We start from the raw sequence: 21921 nt of genomic DNA, 5'->3' as shown, positions 1-21921 counted from the left end.
ACTTTAAAAAGGAATATAGAAATGGGGATGTCACAAAAGACTGTGAAAATTAGACCATTAGCTTAGGGTGGATGAGAACACTTGATTGGAAGACGTCACTCCAGATAGAAGACAGTGTATATAAACAAATGTTCAGCATGCAAACGTAGTCTAAAAGGGGAGTCCATATTACAGAGAAAAAAATGTGATTAGCAAAGTGTTTATCTTTTAGAGACAGAAGAATGGAAAAGAAAAGAGGCTTTATTTCATGTGATTGGAAATGCTCAATGCCAGTGTTGTGAGGACAATGACCAAATGATTCTGCATGTGGAAAACTGATGATACACACAGGAAGGACACCACACCATTTTCAGACTGTGAGGGGGGCAAGAATGCTTGATCTCAGGGTCAGCACCAGGCAGAGGCAAAGACACACTCTCTTCAGGCAGCAGTGAGACACCAGCCTTGAGATGGGAGGGCAGCTTAGACAAGATCTCTTCCTTTTACTGTCTGATACAGGAAAAACCCACCCTGTTTCAACTGCTCTGACATTCCACAAACAATACCACCTCTCTAGTCACTAAAATGCATATGTGGTTGTTCAATAATGACCAGTTCTCTGCCAGACTCCTCACTGTTCCCAAAACTCCCTTCTCGGGTTCAGTTAACCTTTACCATGGCTCTTTCATCTGCCTGTACCTCTGTAACCTGTGTCACTTATTTGTAACAAGCATGCAAACAAAAGTACCATGTTTCCCTCAAGGTGGTGAACAGGGGGTCCCAACTTCTCAAGGTGACTGGCATACCATGTGGGGCAGTGCTGTAGGAGAAAGCTCTGTGTCATCTGATGCCATCTCCAGGTAGCAGCAGCCAGATCTGAATGCCATTACAGAACACTAATTTGGCAGGTGGCACAGACACCCTTTGTTGGTGGGGAGAAATCCCCACACATTTACGTGACTAGAGGTGAAGAACTGTCTGCTGAGTGGTCACTGTTGCATTCAGCCTGACAAAAGCAAAAACACTTTAATTGCCCTTTCTATCTCCTACACTCCCTACATGACACCACAAATCAGGAAAAGGAAGGAGGTGACCCTGGACACAATGAGTTCAGTCACTGCCTTTGGGCTGGATAAGGGAGCTATCCTGTCACCTCTAGAATTTTAAAATACACAAGCCTCATGGGCAGTAGTTTTGCAATTTCTTTCCTCACCTCTACTGTGCTCCTTTAGTGGGAGGGCCTCCTGCTCCCTTTGCTTCCCTCTGCTCTCCTGGTTTCTCCCCTTTTTCCCTCTATCCCTTCCCTCCATCTGATCTTCCCCATTCCTGCAACTCCCTTCACCTCCAGTCAGTCCTTCTCCCCAGTCTTTGTCCCCAATCTCCACAGATTTCCGCCTCTTCCTTCCCCATCCACACTCTTCCTCTGGCCTGCCTGCTGCAGGCCCCTAATCCCATGCTCTGAATGCCCACATTCGGAGGCCTCCGCTCTAAGGTGCTCCCCTGGGCTCCCCCTGTCACCTGTTACCCCTCTCCTTATCCTAGCACCACAGCTGCCTTCTGCCATGCCTGCAGTTAATCTGTACTCTGCTCCCATGCTCTGCCTGTGGTCCCTCCCGGATTCTGTCTCTTTCTATGTCCTTCATCTCTCTAGATAGCTTGAGGTCTCTCCCCTGTTCTGTCCACATCCCTGTGTGGCTGTCCTTCTCCTCTCAGGAGTTTGCGATTCTAGATTTCTCCAACTGCTTCTCTCTGCTGCTTTATGGCTTCTTCTTTCACTCTTGTGCTCTCCCTCTGCAATCCCTTGTCACCTGTGTAAGTTTTCTCTCTGTTGTCTCCTTTCTCTCATTTGTGGTCCAGCTCTTTGTCCACAGCCTAGTGCCACACATCACAGGGAGGGGGATGGTCCTGGATGCCCACCTCCAGGGGAGCATATTTTCCCCTGGGGTGGAATCTGTGCCACCTGCCCAATTAGTGTTCTGTGATGACATTGAGATCTGGCTGTTGCTACCTGGAGATGGCATCAGATGACCCCCTGGAAGTCACCACACAGGCCCAGGTCACCTCCTGCAGACAACAGGGAGACTAATGGAGGGAAGACCTGCAGGGTGGACACCTGGCCAAGGAGGACATGGCAGGTGAGGAGGACAGTGCCAAGGTAGACAGGGTCAGGTGAGGGCAGGGCCAGGTAGTAGGACAAGGCCTGGCAAAAGCTGGGCCAGTAGGGGAGTAGGGCTGGGTGAGGAACAGGGCAGGTGAGGAGGACAGGGCTGGGCGAGGGTAGGGTCAGGCCAGGAGACATGGCTGGGTGAGGACAGGGCAGGTGAAGGCAGGACTGAGGAGGGCAGGGCCAGGTGATGGCAGGGCCTGGTGTGCAGATGGAGGCCCGCGCGCTGCGGGAGGCTGCAGGGCGGTCAGGCGGCCAAGCCCGACACGCGGCGGGTTCCCTGCCTGGCGCCGCTGCTGCAGGCCTGCGTGACTCTTATCTCTCTGGAGGAGACGCTGCCACTGAACCGGGAACTCACGCGCCTCACTGGGACCGCTGCTCCGTGATCAGCTTCCGGGTCTGGGAGGAGGAGCAGAGCGCTCCTGGAGACGCCTGGCAGGGAAACGGGGCGGTGGGCGGGCCGCGGAGGGCGGGGCGGGGCCAGAGTGACAGGAGGCGCGGCTCCGGGAGAAGGCGGGTGGGCGGGGCGCGCAGGGGCCTGGCTGCGGAGATTCTTACTTGGAACCTGGAGCCCCTTTTGTGAGTGACAGGCAGGAAATATGTAGGAAGTACCAGTTGAGATGCAAAACCGTCTCTGTAGGTTGTGCAAGTTTTCGCTGTGTCCATCAAGTCCTGCTTTCATTTCTTTTCCCTTTCTATTCTCAGTTCACTTTGAAGGTGATCCTGCACCTGTGCTAACTCCAGAGGCTCTCCTAGGGAGCACATCCATGTCCTGGGGCGAGCAGGGCTAAGGCCAGTGGTAACTTACATCACCAACAGCTGCTTCACAGCAAAGATGACAGCAAGCTGTACTTTAAAACAGTAGATGCTTGGATGTTTTTATCTATCTATCTATTTATTGATTTATTTTTGTACTCGGATTTTTGTACCCAGGGACACTCAACCACTGGGCCATATCCCCAGCCCCATATGTATTTTATTTGGAGACAGGGTTTCACTGAGTTGCCAAGATCAGCATGGCCAAAGCAGCAGCTTCCAATGGGAGATTGGAAGAGATAAGAGTCACACAGGCAGATCTTGAAGCTAAAACAGCTGGGGTCTAGTGGAGAGCTGCTCCCTGATGGAGAAGTAGATCTGAGGAATCACTCCAGCAGTCTTTATTATATATGTCTCTAAATCAGATTAAAGATTGTGCAAGCATTATTCTTTGTATTCATGAAAGTTACAGAGTTAGCAACAGTATGCAGCTATTTCCTCAGTTACATTGTACAGTTGCAACTTGCAATGTTAGGAGCATTGTGCAGCTCTCAAGAAAGTGCATTGTTTAAATTTACTAATTCTCGGCAGATTCAGGAGCAGCAGAACTGGTGAAATATTGTGGCTATCTTAGCCAGGAAGTTCCTTCATTCCCAGGAGCTGCCCTGCCTGAGAATAAGGTCCAGGCTGATAGGACTCTAGCATGGAGGACATCTCCATAGCAACCGGGCATCCTATGCTGCTGCGCGACCAGCACCCTAGCTTCATACTAGAGGTTCCAAACATAGAAGTTACTAGTGAGATCAAAATAAAGACATATAAACTCAATTTACCTTTTTTTTTGCCCAGCTAAGAGATGGCCCTTCCGGGCTCCTGCCTCGAGCCACCTGATGTGGTAGTGAGGTTTACACAAGAGACCAGCAGGATACAGGGGAGAGCACGCCAGAGAGTGGGCTTTTATTGGGGAACAAAAAATTCAGGGGAAAATTCCATGCAATGAAGGTCGAGGGGGACAGCATTCCAAGGTCAGGGTCAGTGATTGGTTTCAGGGTCAATGGTCAGTCACACCCCCACATGGACAGGCTCTTGCACCTGAAAAGGGTGGGGATAAGCTCAGACACAGCTGGCCTGAGCGCCTCACACCCAGTCAGGGAGGTACCCAATCTCGTGTGAGAAGGGTTTCCCACACTATGCCTATGCACAGAAACTTTCCCAGTCACCAAGGAGCCATGAAGTCATCAGGGACCCCAATCTCAGACACTGTCACTGCTGTCCACACTGAGTGGCTAAGCGCCTCACCATTGCTGAGGCTGGCTTGAAAATTGTGATCTTCCAAAACAGTAGATATTTTTAAGTCAAAAAGCCTGGAGATCATTCCTACAGACTAATCACATGCAGGGAGTCCCCAAGTCAAGGTGAACAGTGAAAATGGAGTCATCCAGCTAGGGCTGATCTTTCTGTTTTTGCAATCCTTGCATCTTTTGGATGACCTGTGGGACCGGGTTGGCTTCCTTAGGTTGTAAATTAATAGTGTAGCAAGTTAGGGTGAGGGATTAAAGCTGCCTGTGAAGGCCACTTGTCTTGGGAGCTGAGAACATTTTCCTCCAACTAGTTGTAAACTATTGAGTGCATGCTCTTTTTTTTTTTTTGCCAACTGGTGGCATGGGAAAATATAATTAAAAACAAAATTGCTTCCCACCTCAGAAATCTTCCCCACTGGGCTGGAGATGTGGCTCAAGCAGTAGCGCGTTCGCCTGGCATGCATGTGGCCTGGGTTCGATCCTCAGCACCACATACAAACAAAGATGTTGGGTCCACCAAAAACTAAAAAAATAAATATTAAAATTCTCTCTCTCTCTCTCCTCTCTCTTAAAAGAAAATCTTCCCCACCAATGTAGGAGAGAAAGAAGAAAATATTGTAATTGAATAAAGCTTTATACTAGAATGTTGTGGGTAACTCAGGCAATGCATTAAAAGATTGCAAATTTTAGCCCGATGCCTAAAGAGTCAGGTGCCTACACTGCCTCAGTTACTGGGATGTTTCAAGAGATGGCTTTTTGGTCCTTGAAGACATTTCTGGGTCATAAAGCTGACAACACTCCTATTCAGTTTTCAAAAGAATTGATATACATCTTAAGCACAGGGGAAAATAGATAAAATTTCAAGTTTCTAAGGTGAAAGTCTAAAAAGGAGGGGCAGAGAATTGCTTCCCTCATTTTCAGTAGGAAAAACTAATTCTTATATGTCTTGGTATTGAGGTCCTCAACCAGAGGCCTGGCTCTGATTATTCAATAAACCAGGTCAGGCCAGTCACCCCCCCTCCCCTGCAAAAAAATAAGGTAAACACATGAAAGTAACTTTAGTCAGTAGAACTACATTGGGAAGAGAAGAGTGCCTGCTTCTTTATCTCTCTCTTCAAGAGGCTGACAATTTCTAGGCCCAGTGGTGGGTGCCTATAATCCCAGCGGGCTGAGACAGGAGGATGGGGATTTCAAGACAACCTCGGTAACTATGAGGCACTAAGCAACTCAGTGAGACCCTGTCTCTAAATAAACTACAAAGCAGGTCTGTGGATGTGACTCAGTGGTAAAGTGCCCACTCTACATTACATGTTGCAACTGTAGAATGTAAGTGAGGAAATAGCTGCATACTGTTGCTAGCTCTGAATTCAATGCCTGGTAAGCCCCTACCCCCAAACTGGTTGAGAATGACTTTGAGGTTTTAAAATAAGGGGGAGTGGGACTGGAGTTATAGCTCCAGTTGTTGTAGGTGTAACTCAAGTAGCACATGTGCAAGACTTTGAGTTCAATCCCTAGCAGGGGAGAACAGACACACACACACACACACACACACACACACAATTTACAAAAGGGTACACACACACACAATTTACAAAAGGGTAATGAGAGCAAGGGTTGGGGATTTGCATAGGAGAAGGCTTTTCTCTGCTGCTAAAGCAGGTGATTCTCTCTAAGTGAGGTCTTGTGACAGGGGAAGAGATGTGTTTGGAGAAGGCTCTGAGGAGCTTCCAGATAGAAGGGGAAAATTGTCTCAGGGGTGTTCTTGGCACACATGAGTGAAAAGAATTTCAGCACATGCCAAAGGCATACAATGTGATTTATTTAGGAGGTAAATACATATTCAAGAAAGAATAGGAGCCCTCTCTAAATGGAGTATCCTCTGGGGTAAAGCAAGACATATACATTCAAGGGAGAAGCCTGGCTATTTCTGGAGCACAGGACTAACCCCTAGAATGGTGATGTTAATATTCATAGAGGAACAGTTCCTAGCTCCTGGGCTAGAGGTGGAGCCATGTCAGAGCAAGCAAATATCACGTTTTCCTTGTGCTTGAGTACTGACCTCAGGTTACAAGGCTGAAGGGCATGAATCAAGGACATATCAGTGGGGTGTTGCAATTTATTTCATGGGTGCTTTATGCATTTCAGTGGTTCCTAGGAAGCAAAACCAGATCCAGTTGTGAAATGAAATTGTAGAAATGTTATCCGGAGAAACGAATGCCTGGGGCAAGAGTAAGTTCCCTTCCCTTGCTATATCATTTCTTCAGCAAACCTAATTAACCCCAAGTCCCTACATTTTGTATTCAAAATATCTGAGTCTGAGTACTCTGTTTTGAATGGGCAACAGTCTTGTGGGATCTAGTCCACTCAGTATATTTCCCTTTATTTTTAAATTCCCACCTCAATGTAGTCCATCATTATCTCAGGATCAGCCAGGTGGAGCCTGCCCATCAGCCTTCCAATCCCGCCCACTGGGTGGGTTTCACCCAGTGAGTCCCGCCTTCTCCATCGCCACGCCCCTGTCCGTCAGCTTTCTCGACCCCCCCCCCACTAGATGGGATTTACCCTCTTAGGCCCGCCCTCTTTATCGTTCCCTCCTGCCCGTCAAGCTTTCCGACCCCGCTCATTGGGCGGGTTTTAACTGTGAGATCCACTCTCTCCACCGTCCCTCCCCCGCCCGTCAAGCCTTCCGGTCCCGCCCACCAGCTCCAGGTTCCTCCTTCTTCGCAATCTTCCCTGAGCCCGCGGGTCCACAAGGAGACCCGGAAGTGGATCCAGTGGTCCCGAGGCCGGTGAGTTCCCCGTCCTGGGGCCGTTTGCGCTACTGGGTCGCCGGCGGGTCCGTGGCGGGGACTGGGTCCCAACAGACCTCTGCGTCCCTGCCGCGCGCCGTCCACCTGTAGTCAGCTCGGTCGCCGCGGGAGAGTCGCCTTGGTCTGCACCCTGGCGCGAGTCCCCGTGCTGGTCTCCTAATTCTCCCAACAAGGAGAAAAGGAAATGGAGAAATCTAGAATCTCAATCTCCAGAGACCTGAAGGACAGCCACATAGGGAAAGGGACATACGGGGAGGGACCTCAGGCTGAGCAGGGGAGGAGAGGATGGATTATCTGCAGGGATGGCGGAGCACAACTGGTGCTGGGACAAGAAGAGGTGTGACTAGTGACAAGGGAGCCCAGGGAAGAGGCCTAGAGATGTGCGGGTCCAGAGCATGCGGCCAGGGGCCTGCAGCTGGCAGGCCAGAGGGAGAGAGTGGATGGGGAAGAAAGAGGCAGACATCGGTGGAGATTGGGGACAATGAGGAGACTGGGCAGAAAGACTGACTGGAGGTGAAGGGAGTTGCAGGAATGGGGAAGATCAGATGGAGGGAAGGAATAGAGGGAAGAAGGGGAGAAACCAGGAGAGAGAGAAGCAAAGGGAGCAGGAGGCAGGATGGGTGAAGAAATGAGAGTGGAGGTGAGAATGGAGGTGATCAGAGTGAGGGAGGGAAGCAGCAATGAAGACAGGGGACCCTGGGTGTGGATGATGACGTTGTAATATATAGATTTCTGTCTCCAATAATGTAAGTGTAAGTTAAGTGTTTGTTTGTTTGTTTGAACTATACAGCTGAAGAAGGGAATGACAAAACTGCTGTTTCTAAGTTTTGTGTGTTTTGCAGTTCTGGGATTAGGATAGCTTCCTTTTGTAGTCTCTTGGGCCAGAAGGCAGTGACTTGAGCCATTCCGTTGTGGGTTACCCTCTTGTGTTTTCCAGAGATGGTGTAGTGTTGGTGAGGGGATAGGGAAAGCTGAAGTGCAACACTGTGTACAGCACTCTTAACTGTGGTCATCTAAATACGTGGGGATCTGTCTCTGTCAGCAAACAGTTCTGTGTCATATACCATCTTAGGTTTCTGTAGTTGCATCCAGATCTGGGAATCACTACCTGGAGATAGCATCCAGTGCCACTGGTTGAGGGTTTTAGTACCACAATTCCATACACACCCCAGTTCCCATGCCAGCCACATGTCCTGGGTTGGAACCTGAATTCATTGATGGGGTATAAATTGGAGCTTACCATGATCCCTGCTCGGGTCTTGTTAATTTGCTCCATGGGGTAATTTCACTTAGGGAAACACTTTATTATGCATACAGTTACACATGGAAGAATATGCTAGAAGATTAACTGAAACCCAGGAGGTGGTTTTGGGCACCATGACTTTTATCCATTATCACACAAGGATGAATGACAGATCCCTATTACAGCATGTGAAGTGAGTGCCTTTGTTGTGGACCTGAACCCCTAATCTATAGGATGACATTTCCTTAAATAAATAGGATGGTACTGAGATTGTGGGACACCAGGAATCTGCCAGTAGGGGAAACCACATATTCTGAATAGAGGGGAGGCATTGTGTAATGATTGTAAGACAGTAGAAACAGTTGGGATTTTCTTCTGTCTCAGATAGTAAAGGAAAAGGAAAGATAGATTTTACACACACACATGCACACACACATCCCAAATATCCCAGTACCAAAAGACCCCATATAGAATATATACAATGTAAGGGGGGTTTTTGGTAATGGGAATTGAACCCTGGGGGACTTAACCACTGAGTCACATACTTTGTCCTTTTAATTTTTATTTTGAGAGAGGGTCTGGCTAAGTGTCCCATGTTTCCATCTTCCTGGCCCAAGCTAAATAGGTGGGAATGCAGGTGTGCCACTGTGCCTGGCTTAAATGCAGTATCAAATTTCGCTTTTTCATTTCTCTTTTCTGTCAGTAGCACATTGCCCAGTTGATGATTCCGTCTTGTCTTTTCTCTTCTTAGTTGTTAGGACATCTACCTATGTTAAAACTCTCCTTGCATTCAGTATGATTCCTCCCTGATCACTTTGGCCATTCCTCTGCTGCCAGGCCCCACCCCCTGTTCTCTGATGGCAGTGCTGCCCTACATTTGAGCCTTGTACCTCTGCTCAGCCTGTCTGTGCCCACTGTCTCTCCTCATCTTTTTGATCACAGCTTTGATACCATTCTCCTCTATAGTTCTCCTGGAGACGTCTCCTATGAACATAAGAGTTCTGTGGCCAGTTGTGTTCTCAAGTCCATGCTGGGATGTTAGTGGGCCTTTCTACCTTCATGGTCCATCCTGTACTTCTTTAGCTCCCCAGGTGCCTCTCCCCTGTAGTCCTCAGCATTTCAGGTAGGGTGATCCTGTACTTGGGGGTGTTGGCTACATAAATTGACATATATGGAAATAGCACAATGTACTATCATATTGGTACGTTTTATATCTTAAGAGGAGAAAGACAAAGATCACATGTATTTTAGGCAAGGAAACTAGAGTGCACATTGTTCTTGAGGCTTGGGAAAGATGTGGGAAGACCTGGGTCCTGGTTGTTCTGCTGCCTCAGGGCCTCTGCTGCTCAGCCACCCAGGCCTCTTTCCTTTTCCTGGTAGCAGATTGCTTAAGCCTCAGGGTATTCACTGGGTCCTATCTCCTTGTCTAGGCCTCCTTGACACTGGGCTGCAGGTGGTCAACACCTCAGGTCTTTGTTCTGATGTTACCTACTGCATGGAGACTCCTGTGACCGCCCCCCTCCTCAGCTCCTGTAACACTCCAGCCACACCCTGTCCCACCTCTGGTCCATGCAGCTTACTTTGCATATTTCTTTCTGTTCCTTCACCGTCCGCTGTCTGGATCCTGGTAAGAACAAGGTTCCAAGAGAGGGGCAGAGCTAGAAGGTGGGAGTGTGCTGGGCTTGCCCCTAATGGGGGTACTTAATCTTGGATTCCATGAGAGTCCCGAGTCATTTTGCAATAATTCTACTAACTAGATGTGCCATTCAGGGGTGAGGATGTTACCAGTTTTAATAATACTGAAAAATAGTTGATTCTCTTCTCTGTGCAGCATTGAGAAACTGGCTCTGTGTCCTCCATCCTGGGGACTGAGATCAGTCTGAGATCCAGGAGAGGTGAGGGGGCACTGTGCTGTCGTTCAGTTTGGTCAGGGCCATGCTGTGCCCTAAAGGGAGCCCAGTGCTGCCCAGCGCTCCACTGCTGCAGCCTGTGTGTGCTTCACCACCAGGGAGACCAGGCCCAAAGAGAGGAGTAACAGAAGTCTCCTGTGTGCCTTCCTGCAGGAGTTTACTACTGTGCCTGGGTCACTCTAAAGGGGTGGGCAGAAGGGGACCATCTTCTCACATGGTGAGGTCCTCCCTGTGTGTGTGGCTGTGGCATAGGAAGGGTGTGATGATTCTGAGCCTTAAACAGTACGTTTCCTCCTTCCAGGATTGACTTGTAGACTCGTGTTACCTGAGGAAACAGCCCTGAAGAGGAGGAGGAAAGAAAAGGGGTCAGGAATGGCTGTCACTGAGGTACAGTGATCTCTTAGGTGGTCCTGAGTCCCCTGTGCAGTGCTGGGCCTGGGGGATTCTGGCCTCAGGTGACTCTGTGGCCTCCTGCCTGTCAGGTGTGCCTGCACTCCCCAGGGCCTCCCTTACCTCATCCTCTGTGCTTAGATTCCATTTCACTGTGACCTGGTGGCAGGGAACCCATGAGGAGGTGCCACCAGGTGTGGCCCTGGGAATCCTCTGTCATTTTTGTTGATCTTTTAAAAAAGTGAGTGTGCTGTTTGGTGGTGTCCCTGTCCTCCACACCAGTTCTCTTGCTCTAGTGCTCATTGTTTCCTGCCTTTTGCTTCTGTTGCCTTCAGTTGGCTCTTTCCCCTGGAGGTGTATGGTTAGTTGACCTGGGTTTCTTCCTCCTTGTTGTAAAGTTTCACTACCCTAAGGTCTTTCTTTTGTTTTTTTTTTCTCTTCTTCACTGCATTTTATGAGTTTTGGTGTATTTTTTTTTTTATTTTGCTTTTTTTTCAGATATTTTCTGAATTCTTTTCCTGTTTACCATTGGTTGGTTGAAAATGAGGTGTTTCATTTTCCCTTATTTGGGGGTGTTAATTTTTCTTCGGCAGTTGGCTTCTGTATTTATTACATTGTGCACAGAAAGAAAATTGGGGTCCTTTTAAGCTTCTGAAACTGAATGTTAAGATTTGTGACCTAATGTGTCTCAAATGAACAAATAGACGTGTGTAGTAACTTAGTGGTAAATGTCCTGGTGTCAGTCTTCCACAACCAAAAAAAAAAAAAAAAAAAGGCGGGGATTGGGGGGGTGCGTCTGGCAGTTTTGCTTAGTGGTGAAGCACCCAGGTTCATTGTCCAGTACCATAACTAAATTTTATCAATTTTAATATGAATTGTCTACCTTCAGCCCCAACCTCTGCTTGGTTCTGTGCAGACCTCTTTTTCCTATGGACTGCTTTGGCTGCACAGTGTCCTGTAGCACAGTCTCTGAGAACAGTGACTCTGAGCATCCTGACTCCTGTTTCTTTCTTTCTTAGAAATATGAAATCAGGCCCTTCTACCATTGAGTTATATCCTCAATCCCAGTTTTCTTGTTTTTTTGTTTTTAATAGTTAGAGTCTTGCTTCATTGCTGAGGTGGTGTTGAAGTTGTGATTCTCTTGCTTCTTCCTCCTGGGTCTGGATTACAGTTGTGTACCACTGTGGCTGGCTACTATGTTTCTTGTGTTTTCTGCAGGGGAGAAATCTGTACAGATTTAGGCAGTATCTTGCCTTAAGGAAAATTAAAATAAAACACAACTAGGAGATATAACATTCTCAGAAATACCAGAACATATTGAAAACACAGATAAAGCAAGCTCAGTTTCTTCTTATATACCCTCCGCACACAGAAAGCTTCTGTGATCCCAAATAAGTGAGGGTTTTTGCCCATATGCCAGGAATGCAGTTCTTCAGAGGGCACTTGTCATTTCACCTAATTCAGACACTGTCTGTGTAGATACATGGCGGATCCCACCAGCTGAGGTCTCTGTCCCCCAAACTGGGCCCCTTTTCAGAGGCCTGCAAAAGTATGACCCATGATTCAGAACGACTTTCTATCAATGGGGCTTCCTTCATCCCCTCACATTCAAAAAGTGGTTAGAGTGCTTCGTAAAACTATCAAGGACTTTACTTGCATTTGCCTTGTGGTAACGCCTGTTCAGAAGATACAGGTGAACACGCGGATGGAAGAGGTGCATAAGGCAAGGTGTAGGGCAAAGGATGTGGAGCCCACATGGCTTTGTGTGGTGTGCCACCCTTCAGGATCCTCCACCCACGCGTTGACCTGAACACCGTTTCACCCCATTCCGTTGAGTTTTTCTGGAGGCTCCCTTATGTAGGCAGGCTTCATTACATCCTGGGTGATGGTGATCAGTGGAGACTTCAGTCCCTCTCCCTTCCCTGGAGGTGCATGGTAGGACTGTGTTACAACTGCCTCTCCTGCCTGAGGCTTTCTGGGGAGAAACCCCTTCGTGAAGTTCTCTAGGGGGCTCTAGGCACCTGTCTTCTCACTAGCACAGAAATCTTTCTTAGTTCTCCATGGATTCCAGGTGAGCTCCACATCAGCAGAGAGACAGATACCAAATGTGTATTTACAGCCTCACAGTGCAGCTCTTCTCACTTGAATCAGTTACATGCTTACACTTCTCCCTTCTCATTTCTCTTTGTTTACTTCTTTGCAGTAATGGGGTTGAACCTAGGTCCCCTCTGCCATTACATCCCTACTCCTATGTTCCTCATTCTCAGAGAGGATCTTGCTATGTTTCCCAGTCCCACCTCCAATTTACAATGTTCCCACCCCAGCCTGGGGAGAGCTGGGATACAAGCATGTGCCACCATGTCTGGGTTCTGTGGTTCACATTTTGCATCAAGATTATAACTGTCCCCTGTGCTGCATTGTGAAGTCTGTTTTAATTTCAGGGTCCGCTGACATTCAGGGATGTGGCCATTGAATTCTCCCAGGAGGAGTGGAAGTGCCTGGTCCCTGCTCAGAGGGCTTTGTACAGGGACGTGATGCTGGAGACCTACAGGAACCTGGTCTCCCTGGGTGAGCTTGACCTCCCCTGATGCTGGGATCTGCTCTGTATATTGTCGCATTTCCCCTTTGTCTTTGGGATTCTGTACATTGACTGATTGAAGTCCTGTAGCCTGTGAAATACGCTCCACAGTACATCCTCTGTACTTTGTTCCCTTTCTTCAGAAGTCCTGCCCTCTTCATGATACTGCAGTGGTGCTTTCAGAGCTGAAGTACAACATAAAGCCCAAAGCCGACTCTTAAAATATCCAGTTCCCCGTTTTCGATTTCTGTACTTTTGATTCAGTGGTTCTAGGAAGAGAGGTAGATACCTACACGATATAGTGAAATATTTTCTGTATCCTCTTCCTCACGTGCAGATAGGGCTGGATTGTGCAGAAGCCACAGTGCATCAGCTTCTTTTCTCTTTACAAGCAGGAGTATGTCCTTCAGACCTGAGTGTCCTCTCCTGGTTGGAGCAAGGGAGGGAGCCCTGGACTGTGAGTGGCTCCGAGGAAATATCCAGGCCTCCAAATGAGTGGGCATTTGTGGAGGGTGTGACAGCAGGTAAGAGCTCACATGGGCAGAGAGGCAGCTGCCCACTAAGTAGTGTTGGGGTGCTTTGGCAATGGAGGGGTCAGGGCTAAGGTGAAGTCCATTTCCTGGGCTTTACATGCAAGGAATTTGGTTTCAAATTCCACTTTCTCCTTTTCCTCCTCTGCTCCTTCTCCCTATTCTCCCTCCTCTAAGCTTTCTCTATGTTTACATGACGATGACATCTCCTTTGGTATCTTTATATAGTAACGTAACATGATTTTGTTAAATTCATCTCATTTTTCCTCCCATTACTCCCACTCCCATTCTTCTCTGTATCTTTATGGTATCCCGTCACTTCCCCAACTGCCTTTTCTCATTTATTTTGGACTAGTTTCTATATATGAGAGCAACAGTTTAACCCTTAATTTTTGAGCCTGGCTTATTTTACCTCTTTCAATGTGTCTTTGCTACTACCCCACCAAAGAATTCCTTTTATTGTCAAAGCAAACATTTCTCATAAATATGAACATGATCTTATAGATTCTTTATCATTTGTAGAAGAACCGGAAACAAACATTCCTCCAGCTCCTTACAAATGTAATGAGCTTGAAAAATCCTTTAATCAAGAATCACATCGTACTATACATCAGACAATCTGTACTGGAGAGAAACGATTTACTTGTGATATATGTAGGAAAGTCTTCAATAGAAAATCGAATCTTACAAGTCATCTTAGAATTCATACTGGAGAGAAACCTTACAAGTGTAATGAGTGTGGGAAGATGTTCAATAAAAGTTCACACCTTGGACAACATCGGAGAATCCACACTGGAGAGAAACCTTTCAGATGTGATGAGTGTGGCAAGGTCTTCCGTAACAAATCCTATGTTGCAAACCACCGGAGAATTCACACCGGGGAGAAACCTTACAAGTGTGATGCATGTGGCAAGGTCTTCAATCAGATTTCATACCTGGCAAGTCATCGTAGAATCCACACTGGAGAGAAACCTTTCAAATGTAATGAGTGTGGCAAGGTCTTTAGTCGTAACTCATACCTCATTCAACATGTGATAATTCACACTGGGGAGAAACCATACAAATGCAATGAGTGCGGCAAGGTCTTCAATAAAGAATCAATCCTTACAAGTCATCGTAGAATTCACACCGGAGAGAAACCTTACAAATGTAAAGAGTGTGGGAAGAGCTTCAGTCAGACTGCACATGTTACACAACATCTTAGAATCCACACTGGAGAGAAACCTTTCGAATGCAACGTGTGTGGTAAGGTCTTCCATCAACAATCAAACCTTATAAGTCATCAAAGAATCCACACTGGAGAGAAACCTTTCAAATGCGATGATTGCGGCAAGTTCTTTAGTCAAAAATCAAACCTTACAAGTCATCGTAGAATTCATACTGGAAAAACCTTACAGTCATAATGAGTGAGGGAAGGTCTTCAATCATATTTCACACCTTGCACAACAAGAGAATTCACCCTGGAGAAAAACCTTTCAAATGCAATGAGTGTGGCAAGGTCTCCATCCTCAACTCAGACCTAGCAAGACAGCTGATGATAATTCATACTTGGAGATGTCTTACAAATGCAATGAATGTGGTAAGGTCTTCAGTTGCAATTCACGTCTTGCGTATCATCATAGGATCCGTACTGGGGAGAAACCTCAAAAATGCAGTGAGTGTGGCAGTGTTTTCAGTCACAAGTCATGCCTAGCAAGTAATCAAAGAATCCACATTGGAGAGAAATCTTTCAAATGCAGTGAGTGTGAAAAGATCTTCAGTTGCAACTCATACCTAACAGAGCATCAGATAATTCATAGTGGACAGAAGACTTACAATTGAAATCTATGTGGCAAGGTCTTCAGTCTGAATCATCCCTGAGACGACACTGGAGGATCTATACTGGAGAGAAGGCTTCGACATGTAATCACTGTGCAAGGGCCTCATTTGTGTTCCCAACTACGTCACAAGGAGGCAGGAGGATGATTGATGCAAATCCTGCCTGGCCAAGATGATGAGACTGTCTCAAAATAAAATAAAGAGCTGGGGACGTAGCTCAGTGGTAGAATGATTGCCTAGACTGTCGAGTCCCTGGGTTCAATCCCCACACTCCATAAGGAGAAAAAACAAAAGTACAAGGAATGTTTTGAGGTCTTCAGTCAGATTGGCTTCCACATATCAGGCACTTAGGATGTAGAGAAACCCTATGGATGTGATGAATGTGGCAAAGCCTGTAGGGTGCATCTGGCCTGGCCAATCATGTGATCCACACCAAGAGGGCATGTCAAGGTGTTCACTGACATTTCCTATCACTCAGATTGTCAAGATCTCAGAGAAAAGCCACAAATGAATTAGGCAAAGTCCCAGTCAGCATACAAGCCATGTAAGACCACTTTATTACCTAGTGGAGAATCTATCTTCCACGTATAATGACTATACAGAGCCTTTCGGCCTCATTTAAGGCTTAGAAACCCTCAGTTAGTCTGTGTTGAAGAGGAACCTCACCCAAACATTGGATGCAAACAGGCCCTAAGGTAAAAGTCTGTCATCAGGATTCCTGCTGGAAAAAAAACTCATAAATGTACCAAGATGGCAGATCTTTACTATGCACTCAGCCCTCTGTACACATCAGGTAAGGCACAAAAGCATAATGACTTTGGCCAAGCCTGTCTTCAGTGCTCATGTCTCAGTGGACATCAGTTGATTCACACTTGAGAGAAACCGTGGAAATGTCTGCAGGTGCCAAGCTCTTCTGGCACAGTTCATAGCTTGCACAACATGGGAGACGACGTCCTAGAGGTAGAGCCTGAATGCAGCGAGTGTGGCACCCTCTGCATTATGAATTCAAGCAGTGGCCAGAGTTCATACTAAAGAGCAACATCCGTCACAATCACAGCACATAGGACAGAGTTTCATGCCTCAGAACCAGTGGGCATCAAAGAGACACCTTTGAGGAAGCTGTGCAAAAGTCATGCCATGATCTTAAATCTAAGCTTTAAAATCTGGAACAGTACATGACCCAGAGAACTACCATCCAGTTGTAAGGAATGTGCTGTTGTTTTTGTTTTTGTTTTTTTTTTTCCCAAACATTTGTGATTTTGTTGTCCTGAGAGGATTTATTCTGGCAAAATCAGACATTGTGACCCTGCATAGTTGTTTCATCAAGGGGGTGTCCTCAGAATTCACCAGTGAGTCCATATGCTACAAAGGACTCTTAACAAATGTACTGTGTGGTACATTATTTCACCAATTCTCACACAGTCCTCTATGTCAGAAAATGTATAGGAAGGATAAATAAGTCTCTGACTATTTAAAGATTAGTTTCTGGCCTCGCATACTGTGGAAAAATTACATAATGTTTTATAACTCAGGACATATCAAAGGTGCAGGGACGTTTGAAAAGGCCCAGTTACCTTCATGTTGTAAAGTGTCTCATTCTTCGAGATTTCTTGGAACGTACCCTGCTCGTCTTGGGTTCTGTGCCTTCCTTACGGGTCTTTCATGGCTGTGTCCAGAAAGGAACCCATAGGAGTAAAGGTCTTCGTGAAATGAAGATCCCCGTTGTCCTTGCTCCTGGAGTAGGAGGACACTGCCTATTAAAATTCAGTGTTGCCTGCACCAAGAAATATTTCAAAGGGACTGATCAGGATGTAGAATTGAGGTATCAGTTATCCTGCCTGGGGTGGTCTGTGCACCCTTGTCCATATTGTCCATAGTGGGATGGGGTAAGGAACACTCTACAAACTGCCTGAAGTGGGACACCCAAGACTGCAGGGACTGGGCTTTTTATCGGAGGAGAGGAGTGTGTTCTTCGGGCCTGATTATGTCCCGGAAGAATGCAGGGAAATGGTGGCCACTGCTGCATTTAATGGCCATAGCTGTTTAGCACAGTTGGTGACTAATTGTCTCATTCTTGGAATTGAAAAGTTATCAGAGAGAAGAAATGAACCTAAAGAACCACAACAGCACATGCTTCATGAGGATCCACCTTTACCTGCTGAGGTTACGTTTGCTGCTGATTTATTCAGAATGTACTGTAGATTTTATATGGTAGTTAATAAAATCTAATCTTTCACATAAGTATGAGTGGATTGTGTTTCTTCTACAACAGTTTTGTTCCACATCAGTTGGTTCTTTATACTGGAAACTTAACATGCACCATTAGACTCTTAAGGTTCAAAGAGATTTATAACAGGGTTTTTTTTTTTTTTATTTCCCTGGTGGATCAAACAACAACATATAATCTTGGGAACAGATAATCATGCTTTGCACCTGAGTTATTCCGTGCTCTGCCCTAGGGTAAGTATGTGGATAGGAAGTGTCCCAGAAGCACGGCATCAGACATGGACACCCGAGAGCCTTCGTTGTTGTTGATGAATGTGCATTTCATACTTCCTTTTCCTCTCCTCCCTCCCCCAGCACTGGGCATTAAGCCCAAGGCCTCTCTACCAACATCTGAAGGATATCTCTAGCCCCTTTTATTTTATTTTATTTTTTATTTATTTCAATCTTGGGAAAAGTGCTTGCTGAGTGGCCTAACCTGGTCTTGAATGTGGATCATCCACCATCAGTCTTAATAGTCCTTGGGATTACCAGCATCCACCAACATTGTTAGTGTGTTTCTAAATGCCTTTCTATCGTTGGCCAAGTAAGACACACAGAATGCACCTTTTTCCATAAAGCAAAAATAAAAATAGAGTATATAAAAGTGGGCATTAAAGATAAAATAATATCTCTTTTTTTGACTTCTATGTGAACAATTTGTTAGCATACATAATGGGATTTGTTAAGTTTGTTTTATTATCCTTATGGTTGTTAACTTGCACTTCTGAGCACTGAGCTGGACTTCCTCAACACCTCCCACATTCTGGTTGGTTTATCAAGGATGCCAACACCGCAGCCTGAAGTTATGCATCACACAATGAGGCTTGGTGGGGGTGTGGTACATCTAAGCTGTTGCAGATGTAGTCCCAGAGTTCAGGGAATGGTGCCTGGCTTGTGTTGTGACAGTGAGGCTGCGGTATGGGCACCTGGGTGTGCTTCAGACTTCAGCTGCTGCTGAGGAATTTATCATCTCCTTAGCCAGGGGGAGAGGAGGGACAATGGTGACAAGGATGGGGTATGCACAGTCCAGTGTCAAAGGCTAGTCAGGGGCTGGGGTTGTAGCCTAGTTGGAGATCTCTTGCCTTCCATGGGTGAGGCCCTGGGTTTGATCCTCAGCACCACATAAAAATAAATAAAAATATTGTATCAATCTAAAACAAACAAACAAAAAAGTCAAGCTCTGTGGTCCCTGAATGTTTTCTTGGTTCTCCTTGCTTGTTGTTTGGGAGGCTCCAATTTCTTCATGCTCATGGTTTTCCATATTCCTTCTCCTGTCACACAGCTGCCATTGCACAGTGAGGTTGTTGGAAATGTTTTGGAAATACTGCTTAGGTCAACCGCCTAATACATGTGTATAGTACTGCAGTGAAGACGTTTGGAAATGAGTGATTTGTATGATTAAACAGTTTTACCAGAAGAGTATTTTTCCTGAGGGATAATTTCTTACTTTCAGAGTATATGATATAAGCCAATATGTTGCATGGTTTATTTTTAAATCTAAATGTTTATTTCATAATATGTATTTGTCTCACCATGTTCTCCATCACTGCAATGCAGATCACACAGTGTATATTTCACTAAATCTGCTGTTCTAGTGAAAATGTTTAGGGGTACATAAATGGAGGTACTTCTTCATACTAGATTTTGTGACATGGAGATGGTCACTAGGTGTGACTAGAGCTCTGCAGTGATGAAGGAGGGCCTGCTCAGTGCTGCATAGGGGCAAGAGGGCTGAGATCATACAGAATGGTGAGCTGAGGTCTCTCTGAGATGACTGAACATCAGCTCTGTGAGCTTTACCAGCATCTGGAGAGGTCATGGATTTAGAATGGAAGATGGAGAGAAGGGCATTGAGATTCCAGCGGAGTTCCTGACAAGAGGCGATCTGTGGCCAGTTCCTGGCAGCTCTGCTGCCACTCCCGAGACTGGCATTCCTACTCAGCCAGAGGACCTTTCAGGGAAGGATGGCATAACTGCTCCTTTCATGGTGCACGTGACACCCGATGTTCTCCCATTTGTTTGTTCCCATCTAGAAATATCTGGTATTTTTCTTCCATAGAGTATTTTTCATGTTCACATATGTTTCCTATCTACCGCTTAAACTTAGAGGTACAATCCCTTGTAGAAATGCTATTATTCTTCTGCAGTCTGACTAGGAAACTTACTGTGTATAATGAAAATATAAAATGTAGTTCAGACTGACATCCTGTCCTCCCTGTTATGGAACATGCACTGTATCATATTTCTGAATGCCTCTTTCTTCTGTGCCAATGAAGAAAGGAACACGATTATTGTTGAAAGGAAATTATTAAGTTGCAATTATAGAAAAGAGACTAAAGGGGCTGGGGTTCTGGCTCAGTTCTTGCACATGCAAGGCCCTCGATTTGATCCTCAGCACCACATAAAAATAAAGTTATTGTGTCCAACTACAACTACAAAAAATAAATATTTTAAAAGACTAAATTTTAGTACATGAGATTTTGAACAAAACTGCATGGAATTCACCTAAATACAGCAAGAATATGAAACATAAGAAAATTTAGGGAATAATGATAAAAATGTCTTTTTATTCTTAAAGTGCTTGTGAGAGAGATGTACTGAAAAGGTTAACATTCATGAGTTTCCACTTCAGAATGAACATCCAGGATGGAATTTCTCGTTTGTGAAGTGGAAACTCATGTATTTGCCCCTAACATTTTTGCTAGTTTGCACTTGTGACCCGTCCCAACTCGGGGCTGAACCCCACCCAGTTGGGCTGGTTTGTCAGGAATGGCAAAGCCAAACACTGAAGTGTTTGCAGAGTTCACAGCATAAGGAGGCCTTCCAGGGAAGCAGGGTGGACTTGCTACACTTGTCCAGAAGTGGCTGCCTCCTCTTATGGGGGTCCTGGGTGGTGCTGGAGTGAGGGAACCTGGTCATCTTTAGAACTCCCAGCTGCTGCCCGAAGAAGGGAACACTTAGGGTTATCAGCATCTTGCCCAGATGGCACCATAGAAAGGGAGTAGTGAGACTTGAAAGGTGTCAACAATAAACATCAAAATGGGTCAGACTCCAGCACAACCCTGAGTGTTTACTCCTGATTCTCTGGGCTCTTGGTTGGCATAGAGGAACTTACAATTTTTGTCATGTCAAATTTGCATTTCCTGATGCACCTGTAGGTCCCATTCTACAGTATGATTGTTGAAAATGTTTTTGAAATACTGTTTAGACAAGTTACCTAACGTTTGTATGGTAGTTCCATGAAAACTATTGTTTTAAATGTTTGGTAGATAATAGATATGATAAAACAATTTTGCCAGGTCATTCATTGTGTTTGTTGCTGTGACAAAACACCTGAGAACAAGGAAGAAAGATTTGTTTTGACTCATGGTTTCAGACTCATGGGTTCCATCCCATGATTGGCTGCCACCTGCTTTGTGTCAGTGGCAAGGCCCATGATGTGCTCATCATGTTGGAAGGGCATGGGAGAGCAATGCTGTCTACCTGGTGGCAGGTGGATGGCAGACAGAAGCAGAGGAAAGGGCTGGGGACAAGACACTCTCTCCTGGGGCATGACCCCCGTGACTCACCTCTTGGTTCCCACCATCTCCCAATGGTGCCACTGGCTGGGGAGAAAACCTTGACCTTGTAAGCCTTTGGAGGATATTCCAGATCCAAACTAGAACATAAAAGTGTTGATTTCAGGTGTGGTTTTAAGCACTACACTCCATGGCTCATTTTCAACTGCAGAGAAAAGTGATCTTGTATGTGAATTTTTCTTGCCTTTATTGCTCCCAAACTTTGTAATGAGGATTACATATTTAGTATAGATTTGTTCTGTTATTCTTGTGACAACTGTGGCAGATCCAGAATGGAATCATGTCTGGCTGTGAAGGCAAGTCACTCATCCCTAGAGCTAAGCACAGTTACCTCTGTGCTTCAATTATTCAACATCTGCATTTTATTTTCTATTGATTTTTTTGTTTTCTGCTCAACTACTCGGGCCTCAACCTGGGGCTTCATGCACGTGGGCAAGTGTTCTACAACTGAACCACACTCAGGTCCTGAAGTGTTTTTCTTGTATAATTTCTTAACATGAGGGATTAGAGTCTGAGTTCACTAATTTGGACTAAGTCCTCAACAGGTCCTCGCTTATGAATCATATGATCCTTCAGAGGTTTGAGGCCTTTGAATTATT

General features: G+C 45.9%; 2 protein-coding genes across 3 annotated transcripts in view; both read left to right on the top strand.

Moving 5' to 3' along the window:
* The window catches only part of LOC143383728 (uncharacterized), a 51954-nt gene extending 34280 nt beyond the window's left edge, over positions 1-17674 (top strand). Inside the window, exon 6 of the mRNA XM_077105816.1 lies at positions 14276-17674. Coding sequence (XP_076961931.1) covers positions 14276-15064 — 789 coding nt within the window. The 3' untranslated portion in view covers positions 15065-17674. The remainder of the gene's footprint in view (positions 1-14275) is intronic.
* The window catches only part of LOC143383739 (zinc finger protein 528-like), a 20559-nt gene continuing 5687 nt past the window's right edge, over positions 7050-21921 (top strand). For both annotated transcript variants that reach the window (XR_013089186.2, XM_076838636.2), the window contains exons 1-4: positions 7050-7347; positions 10465-10550; positions 12995-13121; positions 13524-13655. Coding sequence is in view for 1 of the 2 variants with exons in the window: in XM_076838636.2 (XP_076694751.1) it covers positions 7296-7347; positions 10465-10550; positions 12995-13121; positions 13524-13655 (397 nt within the window). In the remaining variant the exon portion in view is untranslated. The remainder of the gene's footprint in view (positions 7348-10464; positions 10551-12994; positions 13122-13523; positions 13656-21921) is intronic.

Source organism: Callospermophilus lateralis, chromosome 18 (genome assembly GCF_048772815.1).
Source record: "Callospermophilus lateralis isolate mCalLat2 chromosome 18, mCalLat2.hap1, whole genome shotgun sequence".
NCBI classification, from domain to species: Eukaryota; Metazoa; Chordata; class Mammalia; order Rodentia; family Sciuridae; genus Callospermophilus; species Callospermophilus lateralis.
The sequence above is the reverse complement of the archived record's forward strand: the minus strand, read 5'-3'. Positions and strand labels throughout refer to the sequence as shown.